This window comes from Larimichthys crocea, chromosome XVI, assembly GCF_000972845.2.
Source record: "Larimichthys crocea isolate SSNF chromosome XVI, L_crocea_2.0, whole genome shotgun sequence".
Taxonomy (NCBI): domain Eukaryota; kingdom Metazoa; phylum Chordata; class Actinopteri; family Sciaenidae; genus Larimichthys; species Larimichthys crocea.
Genome location: NC_040026.1, coordinates 6114414 through 6136727, shown reverse-complemented (window position 1 = coordinate 6136727; position 22314 = coordinate 6114414). Strand labels below are relative to the sequence as shown.

General features: G+C 40.2%; 3 protein-coding genes across 5 annotated transcripts in view; all 3 read left to right on the top strand.

Annotated features, from left to right (window-relative positions):
* Positions 1 to 40: 40 nt before the first annotated feature.
* Positions 41 to 3483, top strand: pepsin (pepsin A). Of its 2 annotated transcripts, none has more exons than XM_010743582.2 (10): positions 41 to 60; positions 164 to 239; positions 487 to 637; positions 740 to 857; positions 1685 to 1803; positions 2041 to 2237; positions 2388 to 2504; positions 2621 to 2762; positions 2892 to 2990; positions 3176 to 3483. In XM_010743582.2, the coding sequence occupies exons 2-10, from the start codon at positions 184 to 186 to the stop codon at positions 3311 to 3313; spliced, it is 1137 nt and encodes a 378-aa protein (XP_010741884.2). In that variant the 5' UTR covers positions 41 to 60; positions 164 to 183; the 3' UTR covers positions 3314 to 3483. The 2 variants fall into 2 exon arrangements, with proteins under 2 accessions (XP_010741884.2, XP_019111049.1); XM_019255504.1 differs by lacking the exon at positions 3176 to 3483 and adding an exon at positions 3070 to 3164.
* A 4170-nt stretch (positions 3484 to 7653) lies between these two features.
* Positions 7654 to 10173, top strand: LOC104929112 (PI-PLC X domain-containing protein 1). Its single transcript, XM_027289351.1, has 7 exons — positions 7654 to 7848; positions 7960 to 8077; positions 8407 to 8531; positions 8630 to 8761; positions 9076 to 9243; positions 9347 to 9530; positions 9741 to 10173. The coding sequence occupies exons 2-7, from the start codon at positions 7966 to 7968 to the stop codon at positions 9971 to 9973; spliced, it is 954 nt and encodes a 317-aa protein (XP_027145152.1). The 5' UTR covers positions 7654 to 7848; positions 7960 to 7965; the 3' UTR covers positions 9974 to 10173.
* spata20 (spermatogenesis associated 20) overlaps positions 10154 to 22314 on the top strand; it is a 42950-nt gene continuing 30789 nt past the window's right edge. The window contains exons 1-12 of one of the 2 annotated variants that reach the window (XM_027289349.1): positions 10154 to 10450; positions 12271 to 12417; positions 12489 to 12553; positions 12745 to 12899; positions 13003 to 13146; positions 13992 to 14193; positions 14292 to 14422; positions 15130 to 15234; positions 15852 to 15926; positions 17647 to 17859; positions 18053 to 18245; positions 19422 to 19590. In XM_027289349.1, coding sequence (XP_027145150.1) covers positions 10251 to 10450; positions 12271 to 12417; positions 12489 to 12553; positions 12745 to 12899; positions 13003 to 13146; positions 13992 to 14193; positions 14292 to 14422; positions 15130 to 15234; positions 15852 to 15926; positions 17647 to 17859; positions 18053 to 18245; positions 19422 to 19590 — 1799 coding nt within the window. In that variant the 5' untranslated portion in view covers positions 10154 to 10250. Of the gene's footprint in view, positions 10451 to 10751; positions 10858 to 12270; positions 12418 to 12488; positions 12554 to 12744; positions 12900 to 13002; positions 13147 to 13991; positions 14194 to 14291; positions 14423 to 15129; positions 15235 to 15851; positions 15927 to 17646; positions 17860 to 18052; positions 18246 to 19421; positions 19591 to 22314 lie in introns of those variants that run through there. The other variant, XM_027289350.1, reaches the window with a different exon arrangement.

The following is a 22314-nucleotide window of genomic DNA, read 5'->3' as shown; positions in this document are numbered from 1 at the left end:
CACCTGTATAAAAAGAGGAAGTCTTCCCATCTGTAGACATTCAGGTTTCGGGGTCTACAGGTGAGTATACCACAGGTTTATATTTCTGCTATATTACTTTTGTAATGGCTCATCAGTGACATGAGTTTGATTCTGCTTGTTTGAAATTAATTTTCTTATACAGTTGACAGCAGAACCAGGACAATGAAGTGGGCCTTTGTTGTGTGTGCCATGGTGGCACTGTCTGAGTGCCTTATCCAGTAAGTCAGCCGTAACACTAACATGTTCCTGTATCCACCTAAACATCATTACCTCCTGTGACATTATGTAACACTCAAATGAACAAGTCTCAGGCTTCATATGTGATATGCTCAGAGTAAATTTGACTTTAAGACAAGGCACGTTTTTTGTTTCACGTTTTCTCATGTATGAGAAGTGAGAGGTTTAAGCGGAAGAATGGCTTACAAATGTACCTGAAAAAACATTGCTCCCTTTGATGAATCCCAGGGTCCCTCTGGAGAAGGGTAAGACAGCCAGGGAGTACCTGGAGGAGCAGGGTCTCTGGGAGGAGTACAGGCTCAAGTACCCATACAACCCCATGGCCAAGTTTGACCATCGCTTTGCTGTAGGCGATGAGTCCATGACCAACGATGCTGATGTGAGTAACGGCTGCTAAAACTTGAACATATGGATGAATAGAACTTTAAGAAAAGGTGTGTTTTGGTCATGAGTAACCTCAGTGTCCCCTCTTCATCTTTAGCTGGCCTACTATGGAATCATCTCCATTGGAACTCCTCCTCAGTCCTTCAAGGTCATCTTTGACACTGGCTCGTCAAACCTGTGGGTGCCCTCCATCTATTGCAGCAGTCCAGCCTGCAGTATGTAAACTTTGCCTTCTTATTTCTCTTATTCTGAAGTATGTTCAACATTAACAGTTTGTTGAGCTATTTGTGAGCTTCAGAAATGATTGTACAATTTTACTGCTAGGACTAGGGATTTTCCTACCTGCCTTGTCTGACTACGGAAGTTAATACAAGACAACAAAATTCACAAGCTGGTAGAGTCAGCTGACCACCAAGAGCTCTAGGGGATGCTCATTCAAGCTGATAAATATTGAATAAAAGAAAAACCAAATGACACTTAATTTCTATGGGACAGACAGAGTAGAAGCAAGTACAGTTAGGGTTAGCGCAAACCACTGATGAAGGTGTGACCCCAAGATAAAGAAGCCAAGATCTATATCACTATAAGATAATGCACACCTTATGACAGTCAAGGGTAAAGATTAGGAAGTTTGAGGGTTAAAAACACAGGTAGACTTGATACCTTTTGTAGCTTTATGAGAGGCCTGATGCTCCTTTTAGACCAGATCACAGGTCCTCAAGCAGCCTCTGATTAGTGTAAATTGTAGGAAATAGATTCATATGGGTTGTTCATCAAACCAGGGTGAAAACAAGAAGTTATGGTTCATAACCATTAAGTTTTGTTTTCAGTTCTTGCTAGCTTCATCATTTACATTTTAAGAATGAACAGATCCATACATATGTTGCTTTTAGCAACTTATTTCTTTCCTTGCTTTCATTGTTTTTGCTGTCAGTTGTATAATGTGCTTTTGACACCGGCTAAAATTCAAAGAATATATTGTTATTATAGATCTCTATTATGTCAGCAAACATTAACAATGTTTTTATGTGTTTTTTCTTAGACAATCATGACAAGTTTAACCCTAGCACCAGCAGCACCTACAGGAACAGCGGCAAGTCTCTTCAAATCCAGTACGGCACTGGCAGCATGACTGGATTCCTTGGTTACGATACTGTGGGGGTGAGAAATAGAAGATATAACATATAATAACACATAAGTTTGAATGTGGTAATAAATATATATATATATATATATTCACACTTCTTTGACACTGATTGTTACTTTGTTTCACCATGTTCATGTCATATGCCATTAAAATAGAAAACTGAAGGGGATATTCAGATTGCAACTTTAAAGATCCCACTCTAATATGAGACAGATTTGAATCCCTATACTGTTTTTGTCATTGTCTGCCAGGTGGGGGGTATTTCTGTGAAAAACCAGATCTTTGGCCTGAGCGAGAGTGAGGCTCCCTTCATGCAGTACATGCGTGCTGATGGTATCCTGGGCCTGGCATACCCACGACTGTCTGCTTCTGGCGCTACACCCGTCTTCGACAACATGATGAAGGAGGGCCTTGTCAACCAGGACATGTTCTCTGTCTACCTTAGCTCGTAAGGACAACCATAGCTTTGCAATATCCTATCAGAGAAAAGGAACCACTTCTGGACTGAACTATTCCTATACAAATTTTAAATACTAAATTTACTACTTTTTGCATGAGTTCTAATGGGTTTATCTTAATTGCTCAATTTCCTCTGTAGAAACTCTCAGCAAGGTAGTGTGGTGACTTTCGGTGGTTCTGACCCCAACCACTACACTGGTTCCATCTCCTGGATTCCCCTCTCCAATGAGCTGTACTGGCAGATCACAGTGGACAGGTAAATCTACACATACCACATCACAGGTCCTCTAAACGTATCCAAACCAAACTGATATTGTAAGCAAAAGTGTTTGATATCTGTCTGATGCATGCTGTACTGTGTATTGTTTTCAGTGTTACCGTCAATGGTCAGGTTGTGGCTTGCAATGGTGGTTGCCAGGCTATTGTGGACACTGGCACCTCTCTGATTGTTGGACCTCAGAGCAGCATCAGCAACATCAACAGTTATGTGGGAGCTAGCAGCCAGAATGGAGACGTAAGTGTCAAAAATAGACACATTAAGTAAAATACAACTTAACTGAGTTAAGTTAACAATAGAACAAAGTTTTGACACTCTTTCATGACTTTTATTTTCACTTTCTTCTCTACCTCCTTCTGCTTTCAGTATGTTGTCAACTGTAACAGCATTGGCCAAATGCCAGATGTGACCTTCCACATCCACGGACAGGAGTTCACCATCCCAGCCTCTGCCTACGTTCGTCAGGTAAGTGTTTGTTTCCCTACCAGAATTAGTGTTTTCTAATCTCACTACATTTCCCCTCCATTTGATTCTTCTCCCACAGTCTCAGTACTATGGCTACGTACTTTGGCAACAGTGGGGACAGCCTGTAGATTCTGGGCGACTATGTTTCCCCTCCATCTAATTCTTCTTCTAAATCTCTCCCACAGTCTCAGTACTATGGCTGCCGTACTGGCTTTGGCAACGGTGGTGACAGCCTGTGGATCCTGGGTGATGTCTTTATCAGACAGTACTATTCCATCTTCAGCAGAGCCCAGAATATGGTGGGTCTGGCCAAGGCTGTATAAAAAACCTGAAGTCACCTTGCCCAAGAGCCTTGCAACAATCATGTATAAATCTTAGTGTGATAGTAGAATTTCAGTGCTACTGTACTGATGTATGATGCCTGAGATTCAAATAATTTGCTTGTCCTATAAATGATTATGTTTCCTTAAATCCAATAAAACATTTAACTCAATTTGACTGTTTTTTTTTTATTGTAGTACAAATAGACATGACTAAATCTGTGTCAAAGCTAAGCCACTGTAACATCTCATTTATGGAAACCCAGCAGAACACGCCCTTTCATGCAAAGACACAACAGAACACATGACAAGATATACACAAAACAGCTCAAGTATGCAGTAAAAACTCTGGATGTATTGAAAGGATGTGTTTTTGGCTTGTGGTTTCCATTTGTCATTTGTATGAAAACAAATTTCCTATTTCTGCACTTAAATCATTTCTCAGAAAGTATATTTTTGACTTTTGGTAATAGTATATGCAACCAATTATAAACCTAAGGTTAGATACTAGAACTTCTTTCCTCGCTGAACTCACATTGATGGTATGAGGAAGTTTCACCTCCCTACATCATCTACACCAAACATTCCAGTGAGAGACAACTTTCCTGCACTTCTTTATACAATCTATTTCCTTCTACGACAACATGATCTGGTCTGTGTACCCGAGCCTATTAAAACAACCATGGCTTTACAGTATCATATCTAGAGAAAGGGACATTTCTGGGCCCTTCTTCTGCAATCACTCAACTGTGACAACATTGCTCAGATGCTGTACGTGGCCTTTTTAAATACAGGAATTCACCATCCCTCTGCTTACATCCATTAGATAAATGTTCAGTATGCCAGTAATGTCAAGCTTTTAGTATTTCTCATCTCACTCTTTCAAGGCTCTTTTAACTTCTTTTAATTTCTCTATCTCTTACTAAATATATCACTTAAAGCATTTTAGTATATTTGATGAAGTTGATATTCTTGCATGATTTTTGCAGGTTGTATTGATATAGTTGAATGTACTTAGTGTAAGTTGTTTTGGATAAAAACATTAGCTAAATAGATGTAATGAAGCATGAAATTATGCGATAGAAAGTACTTTCATAATGATCATTATTTTCATCCACCACGGTCATGGTGGGCCTGGAGCCTATCGCACTAACTTTGGGCATGAGGTGGGGTACACCCTAGACAAGTCACGAGCCTATCACAGGGCACATTGAGACAAACAACCATTCACACTCACATACACACCTACAGCCAATTTAGAGTCACCAATTAATGTATTAAGAGCATGTATGTTGTTGGACTGTGGGAGGGAGCCGGAGTGCAGACACAAGGAGAAAATGCAAACTCAACCAAGGTTCAAATGAGGAACCTTCTTGCTGTGAGGTGTCACTGGTAACCACCGCACCACCATGCTACCATCATTATTTGATTATGTGATTTGACCACCACTTCTGATTTTAGCTCTCTGATTTGAGATCAAATTGAATGACAACTGTACACTCTCATTCTATATATTTGTTCCATTTGCCTACACAAGAGGACAAGGGGTTAAACACTGGAGTTACAATGAAAACGCAATGTAATGATAAACAAGCTAACAATAGAAAAATGAACCTTTTTGCTTAATATGACTAAAATATCAGATAACCATCTGTACTGACTTAGTATTTAAATCTTTATATTGACTGACAACTTGGTTTAAATGACAGTCATAAATATGTGCAGCTTCTTTCCTCACTGAACACACATCAATGGCAAAAGTTTTACCGTAACATTCCAGTGAGAGACTATTTTCCTAAATTTCCTTATACATGGATTCCTCAAGAGAGAAACCTGCATGACTCCAGCACCTGATAACATGTGGATGTATAAAGGGGAGTCCTGCTGGGTTGCTTCTGATGGTGCCCATTGAGTAAAGAGTGTCCATTCCATCTGTGATTATATAGTTTTGACTCTCTACAGACAAATGACAATATGGTATGACATTTCATTTACGAGAGGAAAACAGTGTTCTACTATAACAATACTGCTTAATACTTAAATGATAACAGTTTTATCAATATTTATCAGAAATAATTCAGATTATTACCTGTCTAAAGGAAAGGATTTTGATATAAGGGTAAATACATGATGACATAGCAGTAAGTAAGCATAGGCAGTGATTTAAACTGACAGAGACCACAGTCAAATTAATTTACATTAAATATGTGAACGCTCTAGCAGGCAGCACAACCACCGAACTCAACCTTTTCGGCAACATGGTATATGGAGAAGACAAGGAGAGATTTGAAGAGATGCCCCAGAAGAAGAAACCATAACACAGAGAGGACCATAACCCTAACCTTGGGCAAATATGAAAAGATACTGACACAGTTCAGTGAGAATAAGCAAATCTACATGTATATCAATAGCCTTATGAACAAATCCAGGTCTACCTGCAGCAGAGCATATTAAACTCTGTGTCTACTCTGAAATGGACTGTACTTATATAGCGCCCTTTTCTCGTCTTCTGACCACTCAAGGTGCTTTTACACTACATATCTCATTCTCCCATTCATGTTTTGCATCTAGGTTTGTGTTAAACATCTCCCATAAAGTTCTGTAAGACCCTCTAAAATCCAGGTTTGCAAATCTGAGTTGAGAAGGAATTTAGAAATGCAGGGTCTTTAAAGAGAAGGCATGAACGAGCTTGGTGGTGGTTGCAGAAGTTGTCAGAATGGAGAACAAAGCGCACTAGATTAGAGCTGTGAGCCAGCAACAACAAGGTATGTGGACAAATGGGGAAGCAGTCACCAACAGGGCCATACTATAGGCTAAAACATGGAAGTCCCAGAAATGTACATCTCTGGTATGCCTTAGAAATGAACTATGAACCGTGATGCCTGCTGGCTTGCAGCACACTTTATTGGACTGCAAACACCTTTGACCTAGAGATGGGATGGCACTACGACCAGATTTTGCCAAAATCCCAACAGTAGTTACATTTCATCAGGCAAGGAGCACAAGACATCAACCAGGAGTGGTCCATCTTTACACTTGGATATGAGTGGACGATGACCTTGACCAACAGCTGAAGTTTCAACATTAGATTGCTACAACTTGCCTTTGACCATACATTGTCCTGTGGTCCTCTGATACGATGGTGATCATGGCCAAACTCACTGTCTCATGGGAGAAAGTTATGGAGAGCAGATGGAGGAGGAGTACAGCAAGCTGTCAATGGCATGCACAAAAGCAGGGTACAAGGCACCTACTTACTCTGTGGAAGTCTGCTGGATTGGAAAATCCACCTAATGATTCCTGGCTCTCATATCCAAATCCATGTCCTCATATCATATCCAGACATAACAAAGCAATCTGGGAAGTGGCTGAGGAGGCAGAGCAAATACATTTTTAGTTGAGCACAGAAGGAAAGTTGCACAGTGGGGTTCTTCGGGCAGGGATCTTAGGGTCATCTGCAGGGAGACATCTCTATTCTGACCCCACCACCTTGAAACTTGCAGTGATTCAGTATATTTGATAAGGTTTATATTCATGCATAATTTTTGCAAGCTGTGGGTTATATTAATATGAATATGAATAGTATGCACTTTACAATTGTACATACAATTGTAAGTCGCTTTAGATAAAAGTATTGGCAGAGTAAATGTAATGTTACATGCTTGAATGATAGTCACAAACATGTGGAGGTTCTTTCTTTAATGAACTCACATTGATGGTATGAAGAGGTTTCACCTCCCTATAGGTAAATCCCCATCATCTACACCATACATTCCATTGAGAATAGATAATAGGTTTTGTTGATTTATGTTGATATTATGCAGTGGCCGAAAACGTCAGACTTGTGGTTATACATACCACAGTCACAGTTTTTTTTTTTTTTTGCACATTAATATGGAGACTGGTCCATTATATTTTTATTCATTTATGTAAGTTAGGTTATTAAAATAGCTAGAAACGGCCCTGGCTCGCCATGATGGGTGTCAGCACTTCTCGTTAGCTACAGAGAATCGGCTCGTTCACCAACAACACATCATTAATATAGGCTCTTTTGCTATAGACACTAGAACAAGGAATTCAACACTGGAGTTAGAATGAAAAGGTAATGTAATGGTGAACAAGCTAACAAGTAAATTGAGCTTGATATGACAGAAATGTCAAATAATCAACATCTGTATTGATTAAATCTTGACTTGATTAAAGTGATTAAAGCTTGATGTTGACTGACAACTTGGTGGTTTGAATAACAGTCAAGAGCAGCTTTTTACCTCACTGAACTAACACTAATGGAATGAGGAAGTTTCACGGTAAGTCCTGTATTTCCTCATACAGTTGGGCTCCTCGACCTGCATGAATCAAGGACATACATTCTACATGCTGTTAAGATACTGTACTTACATACTGCAGCCTGTTAATGTAGTGTAACTATTCAATTTAGTAGTTGACAATACTCAACAAAATCAGTCCGTTGTACCCGCCTCCACTGTCAGATCTGTAGTTATAAGGACCTCAAGGAAAGCTGGCAATAATCTCGGGAGGTAAGTGTTCCTCTAAACCTTTTTACCTTTAATGGCAATCTATTCATTGTTGGCTGCAAACTACTGTATTGGTAAGAGATTGAGGATTAACTTTGAGCTGTCCAATTTCAGATAATAATGTCTGCAGAAAAAGGCGAAAGTACAACAGACATAACAAGCAACAGTGACTGGATGTCGAAACTACCATCTAAGTGTCAGAACAAAGATCTCTTTCACCTGGCCATACCAGGTATGAAGCTAAAATAATGTAACTATTATTATTATTATAATACACACGCACAGATTTATCAGTATCAGATTATTTTAAATACTTTATTGGGTTAAAGAGGTAAGCAGTAGAGTAACAACTATCCTTTCATTTGTTTCATGGAAATTACCCATCCAATAGTTGTGAAGACATTTCAGTCAGGACTAATTTGGTGGAGCAACCGACCAGTCAACAGACACAGTGGTTTTTCCTCAATAGTGATGATGATCATGGTGTGTGTGTGTGTGTGTGTGTGTGTGTGTGTGTGTGTGTGTGTGTGTATGCCTGTGTGTGTGTTTGGTACTTTGTAGGTAGCCACGACTCAATGAGTTATGACTTGGACATAAAATCCTCTATAATAGAGCCAGATGTTCTAAAAAGATTCAGCAAGATTTGTTGTGCACGTAAAATAGTGCGCAGATGGGCAACCACTCAGGTAAATTATATTCAAAAATGATATTCAGTATTGAATGTACTTGTGCATCACATAAAAAGGAAGGGTTTGTTTGACTGTTGTACTTTATTGTAATGCAGGAGGAGCCGATCGCAAAGCAACTGGATGCAGGAGTCCGCTACTTTGACCTGAGGGTCGCTCGCAAGCCACATGACACCAATCCCACTAGGCTCTACTTTTATCATGGGCTGTTCACACGGACTGATGTGGAGGTAAAGATGTACATGTCATGTATGACCAAATGAGAAATCAATATTAGTAAATTAACTGAAACATGGATAGCAAAAATTCATAGTCTCGATATGGTGTCCTGCATATCCGCAACAGGTCAGATCAGAAATAACTTTTACTGTTGGTTTGCAGTTGAGCTATTTTTGATTTTGACCATATATTAACATTTTATTAGGATGATAAAAAAAACATTAAAGTGAAGAAGGTGTTCCAGGAGAAAAAATAGTGCAGTAGAGTAGATATCTTTAGTTGATGCTAACTTTATTAAAAACTAGTATTCTGCAACTGTGAACAGACAATTCTCACGGACATAAATGACTGGGCAAAGGCACACCCCAAAGAGATCCTCATCCTGGCTTTGTCCCACTTCAAAGGGTTTGACGACACAAATAAAAGCCACCTTCATGATCATCTTATCAAGTTCATCAAGAACTTGTTTGGTGACAAACTCTTCCCCAGTACGGTAAAGTATACTATTTTTTTTTCCATTAAGCTCAATAAGTCAAACATCTTAAATGACTGTAAGCAATAAAAACAAAATTGATCTTTTACCAATTCCAAAACAGGAAATCCCTACCCTGAAGAGCTGCTGGGACAAAGGCAGAAACGTCATAGTTTCATATGACTATCAGGCAGCTCATCACCCTCAGTTATGGAGTAAAATAACCTATTACTATGGCAACAGTATGAAGCCTGCAGAAGTTGAGTCAAAACTTATTCAGGATTTGGCACATGCATGGCCCAGCAAAAGTGAGTTTCCTTGTTCCTGCAGCACAGCAGGTTGAGCATGTTTTATACAGGACCAGCCTGATATGTCTCTATTACCATAAATGTCTTCACTCACTAAATAACACCTTTATGCCTAAACAACTTCAAGATGATTCAAGAGCAGAGCCATTTTAAAAAAGTATGCTGTGTTCTATGATGTCTGAGCTTTTATTTACCTCTCATTACCTGCAGATTTCTTTGTCTGTGGCTTGAACCTGACACTCCCAGAGAATGCCAGCATACTCAAGTACATCCTTCGCCTTTATGGCAACCTTCCAAGCGTCATACGGAGAAGTCTGCCAAGCATGGTGCAATGGCTGAAAGAGCAAGCTCTTAAAACACATGTGAACATCGTTGCCTCAGACTTGGTGACTTCGCACGACTTTGTCTCAACTGTTGTTGAGCTTAATTATAAGTACCAGTGAAAGCATAGTGGAAACTGATGCTTTAGTTCTCTTCTACAGCATATTTACACACCTTCTCATATTGTCTGTGTTACATACTTATTGTCTCACAAACTAATGTATTCTTAGAAAAATCAACACACTGTTGTTCCCTGGCCTGTGGCGCGCCACCATGTGTCAATTTATGGTATTGCAATAAAGTGTTAGACTCATGCCTGGAAGTTTTGGCTGGTTTGTGTCAACAAAGTAGCTAACGTAGCTTGCGAAACTAACCAGGGGACACAGTTGGAGGATTAGGATGTTGGGACTAGCATTGCGTCAGTCGACGTCCAAAAATAGCCGCGTGGAGCCTGCACGCCTTTTAACTGTGGCTTTTTTGGGAGCGGGTGGTCAACATCAGAACTCCGGCGGAAACATTAGGTGCCTCAGACAAACTCCCCACCCACCAAGCGGCAGGTCACCGCTCCTCCAACATCCCCAGCCGGCCTACTACCTCAGGTAAAGCCACCGTGGCTAATGGGTTGCTAACGCTAACGCTAGACGTGTGTTAGTTTGGCGAAACGCAACAAACATGCCCGGCGTTATTTGAGCAAGGATAGTCACGGCATGTTAGATATTGGTGTCATGTTTGTTGTTGCTGTGGCGACTGACGTGATTTTGCCCCGAGAGGAGTAAAGCGAAGCTCCATTACAAAATCATGCAAATAAACGTGTCCCTAACATAAATATCACCAGGAGACATTCCCATGTGAGTAAAGACATATAACCAAGGTCCAAATGCTTCGTACTTAAATTCGGCGTTACAAAGTGAGGCACTTAACACGACGTGTGACTAATAATCTGTCAGGTTTTGTAACTGGTTTGTTTGGTAACGGTGAAATCAAGCTAAGTGCCCTTGTGCTACATGTAAGTTATCTATTATATATTTGCCGCTTTGTCGTAGCTATTTCAGCCGAATTTTAAGATATGGACCGATATATCGGAAACTATTAAGTCGTGTTTCTCAAGGCATAAACAGTTGTCTATTAAAGTTACGTGTAAAATGGGCAATATTCAAATGGGAGTTGTGACTAGCTCCAGAGCCTGAGAGCTACTGCAGCTGCAGCAGGAACTGCTGAGCAAGCTTCTTCATTATCAGCTAACGCTAACCTGATAACATCTTTATTTTAATAGTACACATGCTGCTTAAAATAAATGTAAGCTTTGCTCCACACTGTCACACTCTTATTATTATTTTGAGTTAGGTAACATTACACCGACATGAAATGTTGCATTTCTCTGACAGCAGGCAGTTTGAGTCGTTACTTCAGCAGGAGCACAGGTGTTACTAATGACATTAATTAGTAACAGCTGTATTCCAGTCAAAGGTCCCGGTAAGCAGACCTGCCTAATCGCCCCGCAGCTGAAGCACCTGAATGCCATTTGTATCATGATTAAATACACCTGTACCTCTCCTGCTATCACATGTAAAAAATATGTCATACTGAATATCTGTTAAGTGATATATTAGTGCTTTTGGGAGCCTACGTTCTTTGTCAGTGCTCCAATTTCAAACACTGACAGGTGTGTTTAACATTAACAATGCTTAGCCACTAGGGGGACCATATCTAATTAGCATATGGGCTGCAGAGCAATGCAGTCATTTTCTTATACCAGTGGTTCTTAACCTTGTTGGAGGTACCGAACCCCACCAGTTTCATATGATCATTCACCGAACCCTTCTTTAGTAAAAAATAAAATATGATTTTTTTTACTGGTGCACAAAATGAACCGTGCATTAACATCACCTTGTTCAAATAACAAAACCAACACAGTGCATGAACTCACAACAACTTACCTCAGTGTGACTTCTGCTGTTGCCTTTGAGAGACCAGTTCAGATATGCGTGGCTTCACCTTGGCAAGTGCCAGTCTCATGTCATTTTCACAGCAAAGTCTGTTCCTTTTCTTAGTTTTTATGTCCAGCATCCTCAAAAAACGATTGCTCACAAAGATATGTTGTAACAAATGGTATAAAAAATTCCAGGGCGGAGGCTCCACCGAACCCCTGAGACCGACTCACCGAACCCCTAGGGTTCGATCGAACCTAGGTTAAGAACCACTGTCTTATACTGTAACTGTCCATGTCATTCACAAAAAAACAAGTCTTTTTTGATTCACGCAGAGATGACATTAAAATTGTGTTGTGTGAGTCTTCCTTAATTTCCCATTTTCTGTGGCATATCTGGAGTAACTAAAGGCACAGAAAATAAACTTTTATAAAGTGGCTTTTCCAACAGTCAGTGACTGCAACTGTATTGTATATGTTTTGTTTGTCCAGCTCATCTGTCTTTATGAGCATGGCAACAGGGGGTGAAGGGGCATCAGGGGGTGAAGGGTCACCATCCCCCCCTCACAGGCACACCAACAGGCTGGCCAAGGAGAGGTCACCCTACCTACTGCAACATGCACACAACCCTGTTGACTGGTGAGTGCCGTTTTAACTGAAGGAAGGCACACATTCCTGAAAGCAGATCTATAAACTGATGTTTGTTTCAGGTATCCATGGGGACAAGATGCTTTTGACAAAGCAAAGAATGAAGACAAACCAATTTTTTTATCAGGTAAGAAGCAACCCCTTTCACGCCAATTTAGGTTGTTACGGTACCTGAATTTTTAACTTTGATGAAATGCTACTATTAAAAGGTGATACTTGACTCTATTAGTAACGTGCATTTCTTTTGGAGCCACTTTACCCTTAATTTCCTCATGTGCTTGTACTGTAATGTTTTCTGTAAATCTTTCTGACCGTCAGTGGGATATTCAACATGCCATTGGTGCCATGTTATGGAGAGGGAGTCTTTTGAAGATGAAGAAATTGGCAAAATCCTGAGTGACAACTTTGTCTCCATCAAACTGGACCGAGAAGAGAGACCTGATGTGGATAAAGTCTACATGACCTTTGTACAGGTGTGTGCTTGCATTTAGGTTTTCTTACACAAGCCTACTTTTATTCGATTTTTTTTTTTTCTCCTAAAGTTCTCTCACGACTTTTGGTTGGTAACGTCTACAGTCAACAAGTGGAGGTGGAGGTTGGCCCATGAGTGTGTGGTTGACCCCTGACCTTCGACCTTTCATCGGCGGTACCTACTTCCCTCCCAGAGATCACGGAAGAAGACCTGGACTCAAAACAGTTCTCATGAGAATCATGGACCAGGTAGAACAGGACTTTGCTTAAACACTTGTCTTTGAGTTGCAAATGATGATTTATGTTGTCTTTACCTCCTGTATTTGACCCATTTAAACATTAATACAAACATAATATATTTCATGACATATAGTTGCTGATGAAGTGAAGCCCCTGTCTCCACATAAATCAAATCTATATCTAAGTCACCAACAAGTGCGTGCATGTTTATTATGCTAGAATTATTGTTGAAAAAATGCTTCTGCCTCTAGCAGAGTGCATTGCGATTTACAATTTTGTGTCAAGCAGCGAGTTAGAGAGAAGAAGCAGCTCTCAGCAATGAATTTTTTTAATGATATTTATTGTCATTTTCTTATAACATCCCTTCAAGAAAACATACAGCATAACAGTTTGTGACTATAAATACGTACTATTTTATTACTTTTATTACTATGGGTGTGTGTCTGATATTACTATACGTAACATCAGACACACTTACCCACTTAACTTGCAAAAATCAAATAGGAGACATTACAAATAAAATATTTCCTGACATTTTCATCTTTAATGATATTTATATATGTTTCCCAGAACTTCCCCTCAGCAACGTAAGTTAGTCTTCCAGACCAATACGGTCTGATCTACATCCTCAGTAATGGTACATCCATACTCTTCATGCATAGGGCAATAGCCATCCACAGTCCACAAATTGAGTCTGCATTCATTTCAGCTCAAATATTCACTGTGTTCACTGCCATTTGTCCACTCTAAAATGGACAAAAAAACATATCCAACGGGTTCTAGGTGTTTGTTCTCAGCATTGTGCATTATCTTGATCATCCCTACATCTGACAATCATGATTTATGATCCTCAGTGGCAGAATAACCGTCCTGCTTTGGAGTCTACTGGTGATAGGATCCTTGATGCTCTAAAGAAAGGCACAGCGGTTGCTGCAAACCCAGGAGAGAGTCCTCCACTGGCCCCAGATGTTGCTACTCGCTGCTTCCAACAGTTGGCACATTCTTACGAGGAGGAGTATGGTGGCTTTAGAGATGCTCCCAAGTTCCCCACACCAGGTAGACCTAGCAATAACAGACACAACAGTAGACATGTAACTGAATACTCTTCATTTGACTCACTCTCTCTATGTATCTTTACCTCCCTCCTTCAATAGTGAATCTGATGTTCCTCATGTCTTACTGGTGTGTTAATCACTCCACCTCAGAAGGGGTCGAAGCTCTTCAGATGGCCCTGCACACACTCCGCATGATGGCGCTGGGAGGCATCCATGACCATGTGGCACAGGTTCATACATGTTTGAGTTGAAAAGCAATTTGAAGACGTCTTGAGTGACATTCTGACATTTTATTGATAAAATTATCAGTCTGTTAATAAGGATAATTGTCGTTACATTAAGTGATAATAAAAATATTGGTTCTTTGAAGCACTGGTTTGGTAAGGGTATATGAGATTACAAACAGTAGATGGTGGTTGTCAGGCCTCCGGTGTGGAGAAGCTGAAAGGAGGACCAGCAGAGGATCCAAGCAATGCACTGCTATGCACAGAAGAAACAACAAAACATATTTTAGCCACATAAAAAAGGACCACCTGGAATAAAAAAAAATCTATGTCAGTCCAGCTGTACTAAGCGTCCTTTCTGATGGGTAATTAAGCAGCAACTATTATTTAAGATCCAAATAAATACACAAACAAACTAACTGATCAAGACAGTGCTGACAATAAACTACTGTGTTCTGCGAGGGAAAATTATGTTTTTTGTCAATTAAGTTTGGTTGCTTTAAAGACAGCATAGATCGATGTAAACACCTCAGTTTCATCTCAAAAGACTGTCAAACAGTACACTTGTTATTTTAAGGTTTGCCTTATGTGGCTAAAGTTTGCCTTACTGGCTCTGGATAAGTACCTCACACGACCCCACTTCAAATAACCTGTGAACTAAATATCAGCATCTGAAAGTATATACTGTATCTTTCCTTATGTGTCTTCTTCAGGGTTTTCATCGTTACTCTACAGATTCGTCCTGGCATGTTCCCCACTTTGAAAAGATGTTGTACGACCAGGCTCAGCTGGCCGTAGCCTATATTACTGCATCCCAGGTGTGTGTGTGTGTGTGAGATTGTATCTATGGGAGTTTGTGTTCTGTTTCGTGCATCTTACTGGGCGCCCCTCCATCTTTCTGTCTCTCTCTTGTTCCAGTAATTTATTGCCATATTACCCATTCAGCGAAAATCATCGATGTGAGACTTGGAAAGCATTTATTTTCCTTCTTAGTAAATGCAGACACTCATAATGACAGCGATGCTGCAAAATCGCACACATCACAGTTGGGTAATTTGTACGGCTTGTTGTTTTCTGAAAAGTGTTGAAATTAAATGCAGCAATAAGCAGTGAAATCTGAATCCTATGGTTTGTAGTTTTCTCATGAGTGTACGCTGGGCTGGTGTTTTTCAGAGTGGACAGACACAAACAAAAAGTTAATTAGGGCACAGCACGCATGCAAACTCAAATACAGACACACATACTGAGCACACACACACACACACACACACACACACACACACACATATGCTTGTGTTTAATGAGATGCAACAACTACCTCAGCATTTGCAAAGAATTCTGCTGTTAATATCCTCCATATAAATCACATGACGTTATCTTTAAGGTTAAATCATGATCTTCAGCAGGTGTGTCTGACGTGTTCCTGCTTTTCTAGGTATCAGGAGAGCAGCTCTTTGCAGATGTGGCCAGGGACATACTGCTCTACGTCTCCAGAGACCTGAGTGACAAGGTGAATCATGTACAACCTTGTTAGTGCACCTTCTGTGTGTGTATGCCTACATGTTTTTGTGTTACTGGTTTTATGGGGAGCAGGTGTCCTCACTGGAGCACTAAGGTCCAAATATTGCATTTTTTTAATTTAGAATATATAAAAGGGATGTTAGGATGTAAGTCAAGGTTAGTATTAATGTAGTGTTTGGGAATACACGTTGGTAAATGCAGGTCATTAAGAACAGAGCAGCATGAACTGCACTTTGTTTTATCACAACGTCCTTGTCCACTGCTGACAAAGCACGAACATTAACTGTAAATTCCACCAGGAGATAATAAGTATGTGTATGTGTGTGAGCATGTGAGCACATATAAGTATTCATACATCATCGAGGGCAAGGGGTGGGACCCCGTTGACAAATAGCCTCTTAAACCCCTTGCTCTCCTCTGAGGGTCAACCCTCTTTTCCTTTATGATTAATGAGTCGACAGCAGCGAACGGGGCACACAATTAAAACCACACTCGTTGTAATCATTATATTCCCCAGGATTTATTATGTAATTATACACTAATGAATTAACGTCCTGAAGGTAATTTACTATAGAGTGTATGTTTCTTTTGTGCTGCAATGGCTGGGATGTTCCCTCAGCGAGGGAGACTCAAGTTCTCATCACACTTTAAAAAACTGACAGGCTTATGTGATATTATGTGTAATCAGAACCTTTAAAGCTGTTGATTGATTAATTAATTCATTCACCACATGAAATGACAGTTATGTTATCTCTCTCTCAGGGCTTACATGCAACACAACTATTGTGTATGCAGTTCTCAGACCCTTCAAAGGGTTTGATTGATTCACTGATCACTGTGAGACTTCAACTGAATGCTTAACACCTGCTGAAAATGTTTTTTTTTTCACTGATCTCTAATGGTTCAACTTTTCACATTGCTGCAGTGATGGAGAAGTGTACTCCAGGATGGGTCATTTTCACTTTTGGCTTTGGTTGCAGGTGCAAATGAGCACACACTGCTGACCACACCAAACCAAACCCTGGCAGTGAACGGAGATAAAACAAAGTTTTGCTTTTCAGACTGGTGTTAAGCAGAGGTTTACAGGAGGTTTGGTTCGATATGTGACTTCCTTATTTTCTTACATGCTGGTAAACATGTGGCAAACAGTTTCTGTCAAAGTGCATATTCCGTCCAACCTGCCTTATACACACGAATACAAGCTGCAGCTGTTCAGGAATCATCACTGAGCCACTCTTAAATGTCCATTTTCAAAACACATAATGTTATTTTCTCCATTTTTGTTGTTTTCCCTGCTGTACTGAAAATGTACTGAACTGTGACCCCAGAACTGAGGTTATACTGAACTATGAATTTTGTGTACCTTTTACACTCCTATTCACGGAAGCCCTCAGTGGTCATGTATTCATGCATTTAATTTCCTCTGTTTCCTCGAGATAACATGATAACTTTCTCGAGATTTCAAGATAATGGGACTTTGTTTTCCCAAGATAACATCATTTATTCAAGATCCTGGTTTTTAATGTGTGTTTTAATGTTTAGTGGTCTTATCCAGGTTAGGTTGAGCTAAGAAATGTTTGACTGTTGCATTTTTATTTTTCCCATACAGATAATTTGCATGTTAAATTAAAATCATCTTCATCAATAAGTGAATATATTCCTCTCTCTCTCCCTTCACCTCCTCCATTTCGGTTTATCGTGTGAAACAGTCTGGGGGGTTCTACAGTGCAGAGGATGCAGACTCTGTCCCAACATCAGGGGGACGAGAAAAGCGAGAAGGTGCTTTCTGCGTCTGGACAGCCTCAGAAGTCTGGGAGCTATTGCCAGATGTGGTAGAAGGAGCCACTGGATCTGCCACACAGGCGGACATCTTCATGCATCACTATGGGGTGAAGGTGCAAGGCAATGTGGATCCAGAACAGGTACTTAATTTTTATACCACATATCATGTATGTCTTGCAGTTGTAGTTTCTTAAATTGCTTGTTTTATTTTATCCAGACAGCTATTTAAGGTGTTAAACCAGGTCCATTAAGGCATTAACATGACATCTGCTGCAGTCCATATGAGTTAAATTATGTGAACACCCTCTTATACACTGTACTGTGTGTTGCCAGGACCCCCACGGGGAGCTGCAGGGCCAGAATGTGCTGATTGTGCGTTATTCAGTGGAGTTAACGGCTGCTCACTTTGGCATCAGTGTTGAGAAAGTCAATGAGCTCCTGGCCTCCGCCAGAGCCAAAATGGCAGAAGTGAGGAAGAGTCGGCCGCGGCCACACCTGGACACCAAGATGTTGGCTTCCTGGAATGGTAAAGACAAGTTTACACGCATACGACTATTATAACATCATCTTCATCATGCCAGGCTAAGTAAGCGCATTAAGTGTATCACAGATGACTCAGTGGGGTGTCAATAGTAAAATATAATATAGAGGAACAGAGTAAAAATATAATATGAAGTAGATTAATTTAAAATCATATTGTAATTCCATCCCAGACCTGTTGTTTTTACACTTCAATCTAATGCTCCATGACACTGCAATCCCACCACCAGGCCTGTACACAAGGAGGTGTGTCCTTTTGAATAAAACACATTGAGTGGAAAAGCCTTTATCTGGTGCTGATTTAAAGAAAACATCAATTGTCTAATTTTGGTTATCATGTTCTGTGCATTTGACAGATTGCTGTTTTGACTGTTGTTTTTATTCCACTCATCATACCACATTAAAAATATGTATTGATAGTGGTCCATGTCAGGTGTTGGCGTTGAGCCATGTGCTTCTTCTCTAAATCAGAAAAAGTGCTGACTACCAAGCAGCTGCATTTATATAAAAGCCTGTTAGACATACTGTACTTCAGAAGTTGATTTATCCATATAAATATAGACATACAAGCACAGATTTATGCATGCAAATATTCACACAGACATTTATCATGAGCAGTATGAGAATGTGTGTAGATTATCATAGAGATAGTAGTTGTCACTTTCCATTAGCGTGATGCCAATTTGGACACCCCTCACCGCTGTTTGTCCAGCACATTGTCTCATATGTGATTAATGACAAGAACAAAAACCCCACCACACAGACACAAACACATGTCTGTGTGCAACTGCAATTTTTTCTCACAGAGCTGACGTCTCAAGACAGAGTGTGTTAGTGAGGTAATGAGGCTCTGCGATCCCAAGAACTTTCCAATTAGACGCAAGACTCCCCTTCTCCTCTCTAATGAAGAAACCCCTCCATTAATCACCTGTCCTCCGCTGCAACTCTTTGAAGAGCAGGCTGTGCACTCACCGGGCTTTGATACACTACATGAAAGAGGGACGAGAATGAATGGACTGAGAGAAGGAATGGGAGAGAAAAGGAGGCTTCAAAGAGTATGAAGACTAACTAAGATGAGACTGTGGTGCAGCCTCAGAGAGGGCATGATGCTTTAAGATGAGTAATTTTATTTTATACCTAATCATCCCACCACTCTCCCCAGGTCTGATGCTCTCAGCCTACGCTCGTGTTGGTGCCGTGCTGAGGGACAAGGGCATGCTGGAGAGGGCGGTGCAGGCTGGCAACTTCCTAAAGGAGCACCTGTGGGATGCTGAGCGCCAGACCGTTCTCCGATCATGTTACCGTGGAGACGACTTGGAGGTGCAACAGATGTAAGTTTGGATAATGTGGCAGTTGAGATTTGAAGGCCCTGAATGGCTCTTTTCTCCATCAGCTTGTTATTATGAATGATTTTGTCCAATAAGAACACATTACTTTGTGCTGAAGCCGCTGATGGTTATTGCACTTGAGATTTCTGCATTTGTGTTTCCTCTTCTCAGTGCTCTGAACTCTGATGTGCTCAGTTGGAAAGATGTGATGTTGCACAGTCCTGTGCACCATTCAGTTGACTAGTTGTGTTGCAAGATTGCTGTCAGTTAAACGTGATCAACACACCTTACAGTCCTCATGAAGCAGATTAGCTGATGTTTTGAGTGTAAATAAATATAAATGAAACGTTTGAAGGGGAGCAGGGAGTAGTGAGAGTGAAACCTGTGAACACAGTTGTCATTATATACATCTCGTGGTTATAATATCTGGACAATTGTATTGTATGTGTTGTATTTTAGTGATATTTCATTACAGTTGCAGTAGAATATATTCAGAACCAGTGTTTTGACATTGCTAACAGGAAAAGTGACATTCTGTCCCCCAAAGCTGACCAAACAAAAGTAATGCCTTGTGATGGATCTGGGATTTTCAGTCTTGCTTTGTTGGATAAAACTAGTGCAGGTTTTTCCTCAGTCAGAGATGTTGTCAGCAGCCCTCAAGCAGGTTAGGAGTCAGTGTCTCGAATAAGGAGAGATCAGAGGGGCCATACTGACACTGTCATTAAATTAAAATTAATTAAATTACTTCTGTCATTAAATATTAAAAAGATGACATATTGTGACATGTCAAAATCCAGAAAGAAAGTCTTTTCCTAAAATTATCTTGATCTCATTCACATTTTAAAGTGTTTCTTAACACATCTTTTTTCTCCATACTCACTGCAAAGAAGTCTTGTTCTGAAGCAATATCATTGTCAGTAACCACAGTACTTAATCTGCATACAAATGCATTGTGCAATCCCTCATTATAAACAAAGTTTACATTCAGTGTTTATCAGCAAAAAGTGCCATTAAATGCATTTGTTTCCTCTAAAATTATTTGCAAAGCTGACACTCTTGAAAAATTTGAACCTGCGTTTGCATCCATGTTTTTAGCTTGTCTTGCTAGTCTTCTGATGTTCTTTGCACATTATTACTTATCCATCAGTGAAATAACATAAAACTATCAGCAGAAATGTGCATACACATCTGTATGTGCAAAATACAAACAAAGCAGTGTCCCACTCATCCAAACATTACCTTTTGTACCCTCTTCTATGTATATGAAGTGCTTACCTGTAAACTCCTCACTTATTTCGTTTTGTCTCTTTCTAGCTGTGAGACAGTAATACATTAATATCCACACAATTCCAAGATTAAATAAATAACATAGCAAATTCTGTAAGTGAGAGATTGACTCTTAGTACAGGAGCTGTTGTTGTGCTGTGCTAGGATGACTAACTGTTTATAGGCAAACAGGAAACGAGGCTATTGGGATAAATCAGGTTATGGCAGGAAATCAGAGAAGATGTTCACATGCACTGCAGTAACCTGGTTACTGTAAAACTGCATTTACATGCACAGGTCAGTAATGAGATTTCTCTCTAGCCTCTATCATACTGTGTATTTGAAACAAGATTGGCCATATTTAAAATGGATTAGAGATGCCTGTTGAATGACATTTGTGTTTTTTCTGGCCATAGCTTTTGGACTGTCAGCACAGCGAGAGGAGAGGCTGTGTAGCGGAAGAATATGTAGAAATTTCAATTTATGTGAAATGTACCTGTTAACACAATATATTTAAATCCCTTACGTTCTTTTTTACATTTTCATTTAAGAAGTCAGGTTACTCTTCAGAGACAACAATAACATACTCTCTGATCAGCCAGTGGCAGCATTCAGTGAGTGAATTAGATTGGGGATGTTCACACATACTCGCACGAACACACTGCTCCAGGTGTCCTCGTTCTGTTGGCCAGCCACATGCCCTAGTTACCATGAATGAGTGAGTGTTAAATGCCACAGAATCAGCAGAAAAATCTGCCAGGAGTCCCACAACACGCATGATAAAATGCATACAATTTTAAAGATACGCATGAACAGATACACACTCGTGTCTAAACACCCTGGCCTTGTTTCACGGCTTCAGTCTCATTCATAATTGTCCAATTCAGGGCGCTGTCACTGCTGAGAATGCTTACAAGGCCCTTTTCTCAAACCTCGCTTAGTCTCCATACATGGGTAAATCACGAGCTGAGGACTAATTTGCCAGGAGGAATGGTAGGTGAGACTAACTGGGTTAATAGGCAGTGGAGCTGTGCAGCTGTAGAGCTGAGGAGCTGATGCCATAGGTTTTTCTGTGGCCCTTTGCTGGCACTGGCTGATTGAGAGTCTTACTCCTGCCTTCAGGGACCAGAGGGAAGCCTGAGAATGGGAACAGTGAGACACTGGTGATGTTGACTCATTCTTACTAGATTTGTCAACATGTTTGGTCATATGCAGGCAATCTTTCTTTGTATTTACCAGTGATTACTTGTCAATGAATTCTTTCTTGCAGGTTGAGTAATTCATGGTGGCTACTCGAGGTCAAGCCAAAAATATGTAGACACCTGAACAAAGTATGTGGTAATCTGAAGTATGTGGTAATCTGAACATTTCACCTTTACGGTATGTGATTGTCAAACATGCTATTCCAAAACCACAAGCATTAATATGCTGCTGAAACACTCACTACTCCTCTTGTAAGGC

Coding starts and splice junctions, on each gene's coding strand:
- pepsin (XM_010743582.2), top strand. CDS start 184: ATGAAGTGGGCCTTTGTTGTGTGTGCCATGGTGGCACTGTCTGAGTGC. Junction 638..739: donor CCATGACCAACGATGCTGAT/GTGAGTAACGGC, acceptor CTTCATCTTTAG/CTGGCCTACTATGGAATCAT. Junction 2,505..2,620: donor TGGCAGATCACAGTGGACAG/GTAAATCTACAC, acceptor TATTGTTTTCAG/TGTTACCGTCAATGGTCAGG.
- LOC104929112 (XM_027289351.1), top strand. CDS start 7,966: ATGTCTGCAGAAAAAGGCGAAAGTACAACAGACATAACAAGCAACAGT. Junction 9,244..9,346: donor ACAAACTCTTCCCCAGTACG/GTAAAGTATACT, acceptor ATTCCAAAACAG/GAAATCCCTACCCTGAAGAG. Junction 9,531..9,740: donor ACATGCATGGCCCAGCAAAA/GTGAGTTTCCTT, acceptor CATTACCTGCAG/ATTTCTTTGTCTGTGGCTTG.